We start from the raw sequence: 14,114 nt of genomic DNA on the forward strand, positions 1-14,114 counted from the left end.
CTGGTAACTGGGAGCCAAATTACCCAATTTGCATGCAAACACAGGTTTTTGCATGCCGAAAGGGACAAGCCCAGAAGTTTTAGGGGTACTGTTTGGAGATCAAATAAAAACACAGGCTGTTTCCCCCCAAAAAACAGGTGCCTAATTTTTGAAAAAAAAGTCTTGGTCTTAGCTCATAAAATACAAAACTGCAACATTAATAAAAAGACAGAGCTTATTTAGGACTGTGAATGAAAATTCAAACTATACTTACATCAATAAGGTGTTTAACTTCATGTTTCCTGAGATCACTGCTGATCTTGGCTGCAAGAAGCACACAAGCACCAGCGCACAGTTTGCGGTTCTGTTTGTTGAGCTTGCCTTGGAGAACAAGCTTCTCAAAGTAAACATACGCCATTGACACAGTAACTGGCTCTAGATTGCACTCTTCACTCAGGTTCCACATCTCTCTCTTTAAGCTGTGAGGGGACAAATACCTTTATCACATGAAATGGTTTCTAAAAAACATCGGAAACTCTTCAGTGTGAAGGAAGCAAGGATTAGTAAAGGAACTGAAGCCCTGAATTTATTCATCTGGTTCATATCTAATCCAGACTAGTTCTCAACAATGCTGTTACCAGCCGAAGGCTGTTTGGTGGCATATAAAGTGAACTGGATTCTCAGTACAGTTCCCAGTGGACAGGCCTCCACAATGCAGAAACTACCATGATGGCTGGCATTAACTAGCACTTTCAGAGGCCAAGGAGACTGAACCTCCTTGTCACATGGAGGTGATCCCTCCATATCAGTTTTAAGGCAAATTGGCAGGGCAGTGGTGCAAACTTGTAGTGCTATTGGTCATACTGTATCTGTGAAAGATTTCTCTCTAAACATGCAAGAGTAGGGAGTGGGAGCAGTTGAGGAGAAGAGGGAAACAGGACTTCAGGGCACAGTGTCTGCATGCAAATAAAGAACTAGATTTTTCAAATTTAACATTCAACACATACAAGACACTGTATATTAAACAAAAATTGATGTAATATCTCTGATTGTAAATATCTACAGTGATTGTACTAAGATGAAGGGTATGTCTACACTACAAAATTAGGTCAAATTTATAGAAGTCTTCTTTTAGAAATCGTTTTTATACAGTTGATTGTGTCCCCCCCTACACAAAATGCTCTGAGTGCATTAAGTTGGCAGACTGCGTCCACAGTTCCGAGGCTAGGGTCAACTTCCAGGGCATTGCACCGTGGGTAGCTGTGAGTAGCTATCCGACAGTTCCTGCTGTCTCCACTTTTAGGTTGAGATCCCAATATCTAATGGGGCAAAAATAGTGTCACAGGTGGTTCTGGGTACATGTTGTCAGGCCCCCCTCTCCCTCCTTCCGTGAAAGCAATGGCAGACAATCGTTTCGCGCCTTTTTTCCTGGGTTACCTGAGCAGATGCCATACCACGGCAAGCATGGAGCCTGCTCAGCTCACCATCACCGTACATCTCCTGGGTGCTGGCAGACCTGGGACTGCATTGCTACACAGCAGCAGCTCATTGCCTTTTGGCAGCAGATGGTGCATTACGATTGGTAGCCATTGTCGTCATATTCCTTGGTGCTCTTTTAGCAGACCTCGGTGCGATTGGTTGGGGCGCCTGGGCAGACATGGGAGTGACTCAGCCAGGTCATTCCCATCTTCTACCAAGCACCCAGGAGATGACGATGGCTAGCAGTTGTACTGCACCATGTGCTATCAGCCTAAGATATAAAAGATAGATGGATCAAAACAAGAAATTGACCCGATTTGTTTTGTGAAAATCAACAGCCTGCTATACCCAGGGTTTTGAGTTCAATCCTTGAGGGGGCCATTCTGTGTGACAGTTATTTGTGTTTCTCCTTGATGCAAAGCCACCTCTTTTGTTGATTTTAATTCCCTGTAAGCCATGTTGTCAGTCGCCCCTCCGTCAGAGCAACGGCAGACAATTGTTTCACACAACACCAGGTGAGGAAGCGATGGCAGCGCGGTGACGAGAAGGACATGGTCATAGACGTCTCACAAAGTACAGGCCAGGCAATGTGCACGTCATGCTGATGAGCAAGAGTTTGTGGGCTTTTCCTGTCTACCTGACCAGTGCATCTGAATTGAGAGCACTGTCCACAGCGGTCACAATGGAGCACTCTGGGATAGCTCCCGGAGGCCAATACCATCGAATTGCGTCCACACTATCCCAAATTCGAACCGGCAAGGCCGATTTCAGTACTAATTCTGTCGAAGGTGGATGAAAGAAAATCGATTTAAAGAGCCCTTTAAATCGAAAAAAAGGGCTTCGTTGCATGGACGGGTGCAGGGTTAAATTGAGGTAACGCTGCTAAATTCAACCTAAAGTTGTAATGTAGACCAGGCCTAAGTCCCTAAGAAAATATTCTGTATGTAAATATAAGAATTAAATAGCCAAACAGGAAACTGCCATTTTGAAGAAACAGATTAGGGCAGAGAAAATAAGAATTCAAGTCCCAATAAAACTCAGTTCCAAATTTTTTTAAGTTAACTGAAAACTCTGTTAAAGTTATTAAACTGATTTTCAGCGATTTCAAGTCGTGTCTGAATTTCCATAGGGCTCAATCCTGCCTACTCGCCATTCATGAGACTCCTATTGAAATTTATGCTCATGCAGTCCCATTGAGGTAAATAGGACTAAAGCGCATAAGGGTTTGCAGAGTCAGGGCCTAAGTTTGCTATTCACAGATGACAGCCTTCCCACTGGGAAGTACAGTTCTGTATCATCAAGACAATGGCCCCTCCCTGAAGATAGAAGTTAAATGTGTTCACAGGGTATTTCTAAAAATATCTGAAATTATATTTTGAACAGTTGTATTTCTTATGGGTATTTATTTCACTAAAAGGTACTATAACAAATCACTGTAGTTTTCTTTAAAGATAATTGCCATATTGTGGCACAGAAAGGTGAAGTTGCCTGGATTTTTCTTCCATTCTGCGTTTCCTATAACAAGCCAAGACCACAGGATATTTTCTCATTACTCAAATAGAAATAGATAGCCATGTGTCCCAGATGGAGGCACAGACTGTTTATCGAAAAGGTGGAGCACACTGTAGGCTCTGAAGTCTGCTTAGGTTTTGATCCATAGTTTGCAGAAGGATTGTTGAGTCACTTGTAATTTGCTAACATTAAATTAGTACTAAGTCAACAAAAAAGCAGTATTAGTCTGAAAATAACTACTTTTAGGCTGAGTTATATGAGGACTACTTCCAGCATCCTAAGCATTCCTGTAATGGCTGCCATCCCACAGCCAGCTTAACTGGTAACAGTATTTAATCATATATACTATTAATAGAATACTTAATTCCATACAAGTGTTAGAGGAAGCAGCTTGTACAAGAGGCTTAAAGGACATTCTCTCTCTGCTTTCTTTCTATTCTCATGTGCTCGTTTCTTACCTTCTGATTTTGCTTAGCGTTAGCTTGATGTGAGGAAACTTCTCTTTAAAAGTTTCATTCATGTCCTTTTTAAGGTCTGAGGGTTTCACGTATTCTATTACTGTGGTCTGAAACAAGAGGCAAATTTTCTATAACATTTGTGGTTTTATGGTCTACAATGCATTATAGGTGCCCTCAAGCATACCCCGTTTGATACAAAGGCAAGACAGACATGTGTTTAATAATATTTTGCACTCCTGCAGTGCACATCCAGTGCTTACAAAATATTAAAATAATCTCAGCAATTTGCAAGACAGACAATTATCCCCATTTTACAGACTGTGAAACTTAAATTGGGAGGGTCAGCGATTTGCCCAATAGATCAGGCTCCCTTTCCAGTATAAGCTCCTCAGAGCCTGACACACAGGCTTCATTAGCTACCCAATGCTTTACCTTTAACACACACAGGGAAGTGTGGGGACACTCCTGTGAAGCTAGAACTCAGTTGTCAGTGACACTGCTCATCATGAGAGCTTCCCTACTAAACTATCACGATTGAGCTGTGCCAGTGACCAGTATGGAATGTTAGGTACTGATACAGATGCCTGTTGTAGGCCACAAAGCCATGAGTCTGCTGTTAGTCTGTCCACATCTTCAGAGCACTATAAAGCTTGTGTATTCAAGTGCCAAGTATTATTTCATGGCTTATATGATGAGAGAGGAAGGAGTTCACTTCTTCCCCAAAACATTAAGGGTCAATAAAGATGTGTGAGCAGGGCTATATGGTCTCATGACAAAGAGGTGCCAGAGAATGAAGTTTGTGCAGGGTAAAGTAAGCCTTCTGGCCTTAGGAGTGTTACAAACATCAGCATTACATGTTGAGGCACATAAGTTAGTAGAGTAACTGCTAGACAAACAGTTGAAATAAGGCCATGTCAAGGGAAAGCGGTAGTAATCCCAATCTCACTGTGATGCTTTGAAAAAAATAAAGGAGCCAAAGTGTGGCAAAATGAAGAAATCCTAATTCTCAGATCTGGAGTAGACTATAGTTCCCAAATGACCCAAATACTGTCTTGCTGCTATGAGTCAGTTTCTTGTGAGAGAAGTGGCAGGGAATCCTACAGCTTCAGCTGACAGTGTTCCTGGGAACAGAATTAAACAATCCTGACATCAGCGTTCTCTTTGGTTGTTGGATCTACTCTTTGACCTTTATGCTGTTTCTCTCCAAGTAACTAGTGGCCATTGTTTTGCAAGATTTCCACGCTGAAAGAGTGCCTTCAAATTTAATAAAATAGGAGTTCACTTTTGGAATAAACTGTCAGGAAGACTAATTGCTTTAATATGTTAAGCAAAGTAGCTGTGCATAAACTAATCCCGGAGGCTCATAAAATTAATTTTTTGTAGCTGCCACTGATTAGTGGTTATAGATAATAGACAAAAATGTTGTTCTAAATTACTGATATCCAGTCATCGCCACACAGTTCTAATAGACAAGCGTTTGCTGCAAAATCTTTAAAACGTGCCTTTGTCCATAATATTATTTAGGAACACATTAATTTATGCACTACTGAACACACATTCCTTGCATATTCACTACCATAGAGTCTACGCTTAATTGGGTCATCACCATCGAATCTCAGACAGAAGTTTAATCTCCCTGAGGACAGAAGATCCTTAGCGCTCTCTGGTAATCTATTACTAATGTAGTGTTTGGCATTGCTCTCTAACTCACTAGTGCTCAAGTTCAATGCACAACTATGTCTGTTTATAGTTTTCCCAATAAGTACTCAACAAACAGGGCACATTTTATCCAAGGTAGTTCTTTACTGACACTGAGCATCCATGCGCTAAGTACGTATGCACAGGGAGCCAGACGACTTCTCAGTGAAAATATACTAATTTTTTACCATGTAAGATGCAAAGATGAGAACACGCTTGTGTTTCCCACAAGGCCATTGAGGATCATCCAGGAGATTCGGATTATACTCTGATGACTCACCAACTTCATTTCCTGGAAGAATGGGAAAAGTAAATAAAGCATGAGTTGTAAGATAAATTAAAAAAAAAAAAAACAGCTTTAAGAAAGATTCCTGATGCATCTCTAAGATTAGAGACAATCTGCAAATGGGAGAAGAAAATTCATTTAACTATACTACTCAATGCCCCAGATTCTTGGGTCTGCAAACTCTGAAGCTGCAGGTCACTTACTCATGGTCCAGGAAACACTACAGTACATACTATACACCGACCACAAAAAGACAGTACTTGGAAGGCAGTGACAACAGGAGACAAAAGGCAAGTGCTTTTTTTAAATAAGCACATTATTGGTTTGCAATTTTGTTTTGCTGCTTAAAAATAGTAATACACTGTATGCGACATACAGAATGTGAAAAAGCATGTAAGCTCTACCATGAACCAAGAACTCATCCATAATGCACACTGAAAAGGAGGATGAAGCACTCACACATTGTTTTTAAATATTACAATACCCCATGATCCGAATCAAAAAATACTCAGTCCATGGATATTACAAGGGTTTTAGTGAGAAGAATGAAGAATGAGAAGACAACCTTATCTCCAACTGTCCAAGTCACAAATTTCAATGGGATCAGGATCTCTCTCTGCACCTCCCATATTCTGGCTTCAACCAGGGACCTGCCGTGCACTTAGTACAGTCTTGGAGCTGCTTTATGTTGTACTGGCTTGTAACAACCTCTTAGTGACTATTACACCCTTTCCTTTCTATTTATGCTACGGCAGGTGCGTGGTGGAAACAGAGGGGAAAATAACTCTGCACTGTCTAGGAACATGTTACACCAGGATTATTCTGCAAAGGCCACTTCCAGAGTGGCATAAAAGGGGTAGGAGCACAAGAAAAAAACTGGCTCCCTCTCTAAATTTAGAAAGAAGGTGAGCAGTTGTGTGGAGGAGGAGTCAGCTGGATGTTTTCATCATTAGTCCTTACACTGCTGAGTTAAAAGGATCCAGTTATTTTTGCCTACTGGTATTCTGCTGCACCTGGTGTTCTATTGTCATGCTACTTATATTCCACTGAAGTCAGCAGACTGCTAGAGAACACCTCTGGTACATTAGCAGCACAGCAGGTTCATTCTAGCTGGAACATTCAAGCAGCAGAGGTAGAGGTCTGAAAGAAAGTTCTGTTTGTAAAAAAATTTTATTTAGGGTGTTACGTAAGGATGCCAGAAATGGCACAGCATTGGAGTTCTAGTTTAGTGGAGGGCAAGGGTAAAGTGGTTACATATGTTGGCCAGATACACAAGTCTATTTTATGGTCTCCTGTTAGAATATTGTTTAAGTGTGATTATAATCTGAAAAAAAAAGTGACTAAAAATTATATCATATGATTCCATATTTATCTCTTTCATTGGTTCCAAATATGCTCTTTTTGCAAGCAGAAAGATGAACTTCAATAGCCAGTCATGCAGCTTTAAATCTGGATCTGAAAGTTCAACTGAGTTCTTGCCAGCTCATGCATTACCACACGTGATAAAAGATTCTGCACTTAGAATCACTGATGCATGAGCCACAACAGAACCAAGCTCACTTTCACAAAGATGTATTGACTCTACAGTATGAGGAAAACAAACACATTTGTTTTGTAAAGTAAGTGCAGGTAGCAGATCTGTTGAATTAGCTGTGTCACTTTTACACAGTTGCCTTTTTACCACTGAAGCACTGGAAGGTATATTGGTTTCTGGTTTGAACAGCAAGAGCTGGTGGGTTGGGGTGTTTAATTGTTAGAGAAGGACACTGGAAACAATCTTCTGCAGGTAAGACGCCACTTAAATATCAGCGTTGAATAATTTAAATGCTGCTACTTTAGGGAATCTGATACTCTGGTAATTTGTTTCTCTATTTTGAGCAAAACTGTGACTAGATCTCTTATTCTGTAAGTGTGCAGAAATTGATTCCCCTCCCTACCTCTGGCATGACCAAAACTTGCACATGTGAAAATAGCAACCGCACCTCCTCACAGATGGCACAGACAAAATGAACTTGCTTATACTCCTAAAAAATAAAATCTTTTGGGCAGTCAGTTGGACCCATGAAGTCTATGGTATTTAGTCTGAATTTAAGAAAATCGCTTAAGTGTTCCTTTAGGTTAGGTCTTGTTATGCTGGAAGGGCACAGAGAGCTCTTCCTTACGTTTCCACGTGTTCAAGTAATTCTTAAGGAGTTCAGGGCAAAATTCTATCCTTTACAAAGCGTAGTGTTGTCTCTCCCGATAGGAAATGTAACTAAATTGATTATACAGAAACAGGTAATAAAATAGCAATTCCAAAGATCAATGCTGTTTTGTTGTGTAGCCTTTTATCTCTTCTGAACTTTTCACTCCTTTGTGCCTAGTTATCTTTAGTGAAGGGATCAGATGCTTAGACTAGTCTTTGGCCACAGCTTTAGGGAATGGCCTCCTGAAGAATTCTCAGCTTTATCAAATCCTTCCTAAAAGTGCTTGTTGCTGACAGCCTTTAGTTCCTACTGTTATCTAGGCTTGTTCCAGGCAAATTTATTCTTGCCATTTTAGAGCATCTTACAAGGAAAAAGGGTATTGCAGTTCCCCTTGCATGCAAGCAGTACAAAACCATATGGAGTTTTTACCTATTTCTGTTCCTGGTGGTATTGTTTTAGTGGTTACAGTTTTATGTCTTGACCCCGTAAGACTCCGTGAAGCATTGAATCGACATGGAGGAACAGCACCATGACTATCAATTTTGCGGCCAACAAGGGCATTGGTTGGATACAAGAACTTTGCATAGGACACAACCTAAATAAAGACAACGCATGTTAGCAATTACAGGAGGAGCTGTGAATTACCTCTATATTTAGGCTAACACTTTCCATTCTAAAAAAAATGCTTGCAACTTTTTCTCAGTAGTCACCATTGTTTGCAACAGGCCTTGGAAAATTCAACAGGGAGAAAGCCGGGGCCAGAAAAGTGTTATTTCTTTGTCCCATTAAATTTCATTCAGGTTTGGCACAAATATAAACGTTTGAGGAGTCACTATTTCTCTTCCAACACTTGCATTGTCAGCAGAATTTTGGTAGCATGCTAAATAACTGACCATGAATTTTCTAATCTGAGCCTGGGCCCATATCTGCATCAGAACACTGCTCTGGGAACCTCAGGAGAAGACAGCTTCTCTGCCAGTGGAGAGAATGAACTGGACAGGGACCTCCCCACCAGCCTCACCAGACCCAGCATGACCTTTGTGGCCCATCAGTGCCACACAGGGAAGGAGCTCTTCTCCACCTCCCGGGACACTTCTCATGAAAGGATCTCAAAGTACTTTATAAACAATAATTAAGCTTCAGCACCTCTGGCGGGATGGGGCAGGTCATTTAATGTCTATGCCTCACAGTCATATAGTGACAGAGCAGAGACCACCACTCAGACCCACCAATCCTCAATTCTCTACTCCACCCCGCAGCTCCATTCATTAGCATGGTGGACTCTACAAGAAACAAAATATTTCTTTACCTTGCCATCAGCTCCAAGCTCCACTCCTTCCAATCCAAGAACCATCTCTGAAGAGACTGAAACACCACCAGAAGGATGTCGCTGTTTCTGCCCTTCCATTTTTAGATCACTGTAAATGAAGATGGATACTGAAGTGTACTGTAAGAAACTGCATTACAAGTCTGACTTCCTCTACAGTAAAAACTAGACATGCCATAGCACCGACATTAACACCACTGGAAAAAAATTCCACTGTCTTTCCATTCCCCTTTTCAAGCAAGCATTAATTTTTAAATACCCAACTCAAAATGTCAGAGGTTCACTTAACTAGAGAACAATCCAACAGGACGGAAACTGGTTATTTTTAATTCAGCTCAGTATTATTATGCTTACTATCACTTAAACTGAGCCATATGTAATCTTTCTACACACGTGTACAACCCTATACTGCACTAACAAATGTACAAGTGTTGGGTAGCAAACGCAAGCAGCAAACGCATTTTACATTACTAGTTTCCCTGCACTATCAGCTTACTTTTCAGTTACACTTTATTGACTGGAGCCCACCCTCATAAAGAACACACTGACTAAACAAATAGAGATTTCCAGCAGAACTCTACTTTAGTAACATCAATTTTGCCACCTACTCCAGTCTAAAAAAAATTACCATAATCGGATAAGGAAAAGCTGAAAGTAGTGGTACTCTAGCAGCCAGCTATAATATCCAACTCTTTCAAGTGACCTTGCTGCTTTCCCATCGCCTATTTTTGTAGAAAGTATGTTTGCATACAATACAATTTCCACCACTAAACATCCGTTTCCTTCTTCCATAAGTTATGCACAGGACACAAGTGACAACACAATTGTTTTCGCAAAGGTGGATTAAGAGTAAATGCAATACTTTCTGTAGACTATGTAAATCAAAAATGTCCACAGGGCTAGCTCAAAGCTCACGAGAGAGTCCTACATGGATTTTTCCTCTAGTTCTCCTCACTTATTATTCCTCATGTGTGAGTATTTGCAATTGTATTGTGTACACTTTGAGCACATTTCCTACATTTCCAAAATACATTGCATATAATTTGCCATAATGGATTGTTTGCAGTTCTTAGTAGTAGGCAGAGTTACAGTGGCATTCAGCATTTAATGTTATTTTCAGGGCTTAATACATCTTTTTAAAAAAAGAGTCAGAAGAGCATCTTAAAGTATTAATTATTATGGCTGAAAACAAGAGTCAGGAAAGATAGCAGTTGCCTTTACCTCTAGTGATATATCAGCTCTAAGTGCAAAATAATGAACAGTCTGACCAAAATATTTTTAAAAAAAGCTAAGAGGGCACTGAGCACTACTTCAAAACTTCAAAGAGAACCAACTGCAAACAGTGCAATAAGGTGGGCAAGGATGACCAACCCAATGGAGTTATCCAGTTTCTCTTATCAGGACTGGCAAGTTTCCATTCCCTTTAACTTAATAAAGGACTGAAACTTCCCAACTCAAGTTGTTGGATGTTGGTGCTGGCTGGCCAAGGTGGTAGCAAATGCCCTTCTCACATTATATAAAAGGAAAAAACCTTTTAAACAAAAACAAAAAAAAGAAAAAACCCTAACACACACACACAAAGCCCAAACAGTGACAAATACCTATTGTACTCCATCTTTTTTGATTAGATTTATTTTTTTTTGGCCAAGAAAAGTAAACTCAAGACTCCTAGCTCCAATTTTTTACTATTACTATTAAAGTGGTGGCAAAAGGAGGAAGGAGAGGTAGTTTGACTTTGTTTTCAATAAAAGATTGAAATATTGTGAAAAACTCCTTAAAGTGTAGCATAACCGGTTACCTTAAAAAAAAAAAAGGGGGGGGGGAATAAAAAGGTTTCTGTCCTAACACCACAACCCTTATCCATTGTCAGATTTTTGCATCAAGCAAGATGTCTTAGGCCTTGATATTGCAAACACTTAGGCACTTGCTAACCCTGCACACGAGTGGTCTCATGTTAAAATGGTTTCATATACATGAAGTTAAGCATGGCCATAAGAGTCTCCAGGAACGTGGCTCTATTTTCCTTTTAAATCCCAAAGCATACACTTCATAAAAACATAAAAATGGCCATAGTGGGTCAGACCAATGGTGCATCTAGCCCAGTATCCTGTCTTCAAACACTGCCTGGTGACATGCTTCAGAGGGAATGAAAACAACAGGGCAACGTATTGAGTGATCCATCCCGTCATCCAGTCCTAGCTTCTAGCAGTCAGAAGTCTAGGAACACCCATAGCATAGGGTTGCATTCCTGACCATCTTGGCTAATAAGTTCACGGAGAATAGGTCCATCAATGGCTATCTAATTCTTTTTTGAACCTGGCTATACTTTTCGCCTGCACAACAACATTACCTGACAATGAGCTCCACAGGTTGACTGTCTGTTGTGTGAAGAAATACTTCCTTCTGTTTGTTTTAAACCTGCTGCCTATTAATTTCATTGTGTGACCCTTGTTTGGGTATTATGTGAAGGAGTAAATAGCACTTCCTTATTCACTTTCTCTACACCATTCTTGATTTCATAGACCTCAATCTTTTTCCCCATTACTTGTCTCTTTCCCCAGCTGAGTGGTCTCAGTCTTTTTAATCTCTCCTCATATGGAAGCAGTTCCATATCCCTAATCATTTTGTTGCCCTTCTCTGTACTTTTTTGCGGTTCTAATATATCTTTTTTGAGATGGGACAAACAGAACTCCATGCAGTATTAGCCATGTGGGTGTGTCATGGATCTATGTAGTGGCATGATGATTGTTTATCTTATCTGTCCCTTTTCTAACAGGTCCTAACATCGTTTGCTTTTATAACTGCTGCTGCCTACTGAGCGGATGTTTTCAGAGAACTATACAGGATGACTCCAAGATCTTTCTTGAGCGGTAGCAGCTAATTTAGACCCCATCATTTTGTAAGCATAATTGTGGTTATGCTTTCCAATGTGCATTACTTCGGATTTATCAACACTGAATTTCATCTGCCATTTTGTTGCCCAGTCACCCAGTTTTGTGAGATCCCTTTGTAACTCTTTGGAGTCAGCTTTGGACTTAACTATCTTGAATAATTCCCCCCCCCCCCCCAATCATCTATAAACTTTGCTACCTCACTGTTTACTACTGTTCCAGATCATTTATGAAGATGCTGAACAGCACTCGTCCCTGTACAGATCCTTGGGGGACTCTGCTAGTTACTTCTCCACTGTGAAAACTGACTATTTATTCCTAACCTTTGTTTCCTGTCTTTTAACCAGTTACTGATTCATGAGAAGACATTCCCTCTTAGCCCATAACTCCTTACTTTGCTTGAGAGCCTTTGGTGAGGGATCTTGTCAAAGGCTTTCTGAAAGTTCAAGTACACTATATCCATCAGATTGTTTGTTGACACCTTCACAGAATTGTAATACATTGGTGAGGCATGACTTCCCTATACAAAAGCAGTGCTGACTCTTCCTCAACACATCGTGTTTATCTGTGTGCCTGATAATTTGGTTCTTTACAATAGTTTCAACCAATCTGCCTGATACTAAAGTTTGGCTCACCAGCCTGTAATTGCTAGGATTGCGTCTTGACCCTTTTAAAAAATACAATTAGTAGTTCTTCAATTTCATATCTGAGTTCCTTCAGAACTCTTGGTGAATACATTCTGGTCCTGGTGACTTATTACTGTTTAATATATCAATTTATTCCCAAACCTCCTCAATCTGGGACAGCTCCTGAGATCTGTCACCTAAAAAGAATGGCTCAAGTGTGGGGACTCTCCCTCACATTGTGTCAGTCTTCACTGCAGAGAAAGAATTCATTTGGCTTTTCTGCAACAGTCTTGTCTTACTTGAGTGCTCCTTTAGCACCCTGATCATGCAGTGGCCCCAGTGATTGCTTGGCAGGCTTCCTGCTTCTGATGTACTGAAAATTTTTGCTGTTACTGTGTGTGTCTTTCATGAGTTGCTCTTCAAATTCTTTTTGGCTTGCCTAATTATACTTTGACATTTGACTACTATGCATGGGCTTCTGGCTGATGAATTGGGGAGGAGGGGGGATTTTACTGACTTTCTATGGGAAGTCTGGTTGAGTACTTTAATTGACATTGAATCAATTTGATTTTTATATTTTATTTTACTACTCAATGAGTGCATTGCTATTTTGTACATGCCTTAAGTCTGATGAGCACATTTAAAATATGCATTTTCTTTTGTTTCAGGGTATACTAAAATGGGCTATGGTATATTACAGTTACATTCACTTATGAGGCTATGTCATTTCATAAATTAGGCTGTTATATATGGTAACGGACTGGACACTTCAGAGCAGTGCAGATATGTCAAGTTACAAATATAGACTCACCTGATTCGTAAGTTCTCCCCATATGGCAGAATAGAAAAAGCCACACATAAGGTTCGTTTAGCACAGATTAATACTATCCTGAAAGCAGACAAGAAACGATTAAAATGAGAACTGAAACAAAAGTTTTCTGCAGCTATAAAAACAGCAGCCTTGCTAGTAACCCTGTACTTTCCTATGAAGTGTGCAAACACAAGGTTTTTCTTAAATGGCTTCTCTAAAGAACCTAGGATGGTTGTGGAGTTTATATTAAAAATAGGGCAAGTAGTAAAATGGCTTAATTTGTAGAAAGGGAGATTTAGATTAGATATTAGAAAAATCTTTCTAACTCTAAGGATAGTTAAGCAATAAATAGGCTTCCAAGGGAGGTTGTAGAATCCCCGTCATTGGAGGTTTTTAAGATGAGGATTGGACAAAAACCACTTGTAAGGGTTGGTATAGGTATACTTGGTCCCGCTTCTGTGCATGGGGCTGGACTAGATGAACTCTTGAGGTCCCTTCCAACCCTACATTTCTAAGGTTCCATTGATAGGGGATACTTGGCTCCTACATAAATCACTCCCCGCTCCCCCCCACCGCAGTTGTGAGAGCTTTACAAGAAGTGAGTACAGATTATCATCTTCATTTTACTGCCCAGGAAACTCAGGCAGAGAGAGGTTACATGACTTGTACAGGGTCACATAACAAGCTGATGGAAAAGCCAGGAGCACAACTCAGGTCTCCAGACTTCCATTCCCTATAGCATACAGCCTCTCTAATTAGCTAGAGCTAAGAACAACAGTCTAGTATTAAACACTATAAAATAGAACTGTAGAGTTTACTCAAATTTCACAAATAAGAAGGATCAGATTTTTTTTGCATTCA

At 40.3% G+C, this 14,114-nt stretch overlaps 1 protein-coding gene across 1 annotated transcript in view; it reads right to left on the reverse strand.

Annotated features, from left to right (window-relative positions):
- CABLES2 (Cdk5 and Abl enzyme substrate 2) overlaps positions 1 to 14,114 on the reverse strand; it is a 38,436-nt gene that overhangs the window by 644 nt on the left and 23,678 nt on the right. The window contains exons 3-8 of the mRNA XM_050918872.1: positions 13,254 to 13,331; positions 8,908 to 9,016; positions 8,028 to 8,193; positions 5,315 to 5,418; positions 3,429 to 3,535; positions 254 to 458 (exon numbers count right to left, since the gene is read on the reverse strand). Of these exons, the coding sequence (XP_050774829.1) occupies positions 254 to 458; positions 3,429 to 3,535; positions 5,315 to 5,418; positions 8,028 to 8,193; positions 8,908 to 9,016; positions 13,254 to 13,331 (769 nt within the window). The remainder of the gene's footprint in view (positions 1 to 253; positions 459 to 3,428; positions 3,536 to 5,314; positions 5,419 to 8,027; positions 8,194 to 8,907; positions 9,017 to 13,253; positions 13,332 to 14,114) is intronic.

This window comes from Gopherus flavomarginatus, chromosome 11 (genome assembly GCF_025201925.1).
Source record: "Gopherus flavomarginatus isolate rGopFla2 chromosome 11, rGopFla2.mat.asm, whole genome shotgun sequence".
Classification (NCBI taxonomy): Eukaryota; Metazoa; Chordata; order Testudines; family Testudinidae; genus Gopherus; species Gopherus flavomarginatus.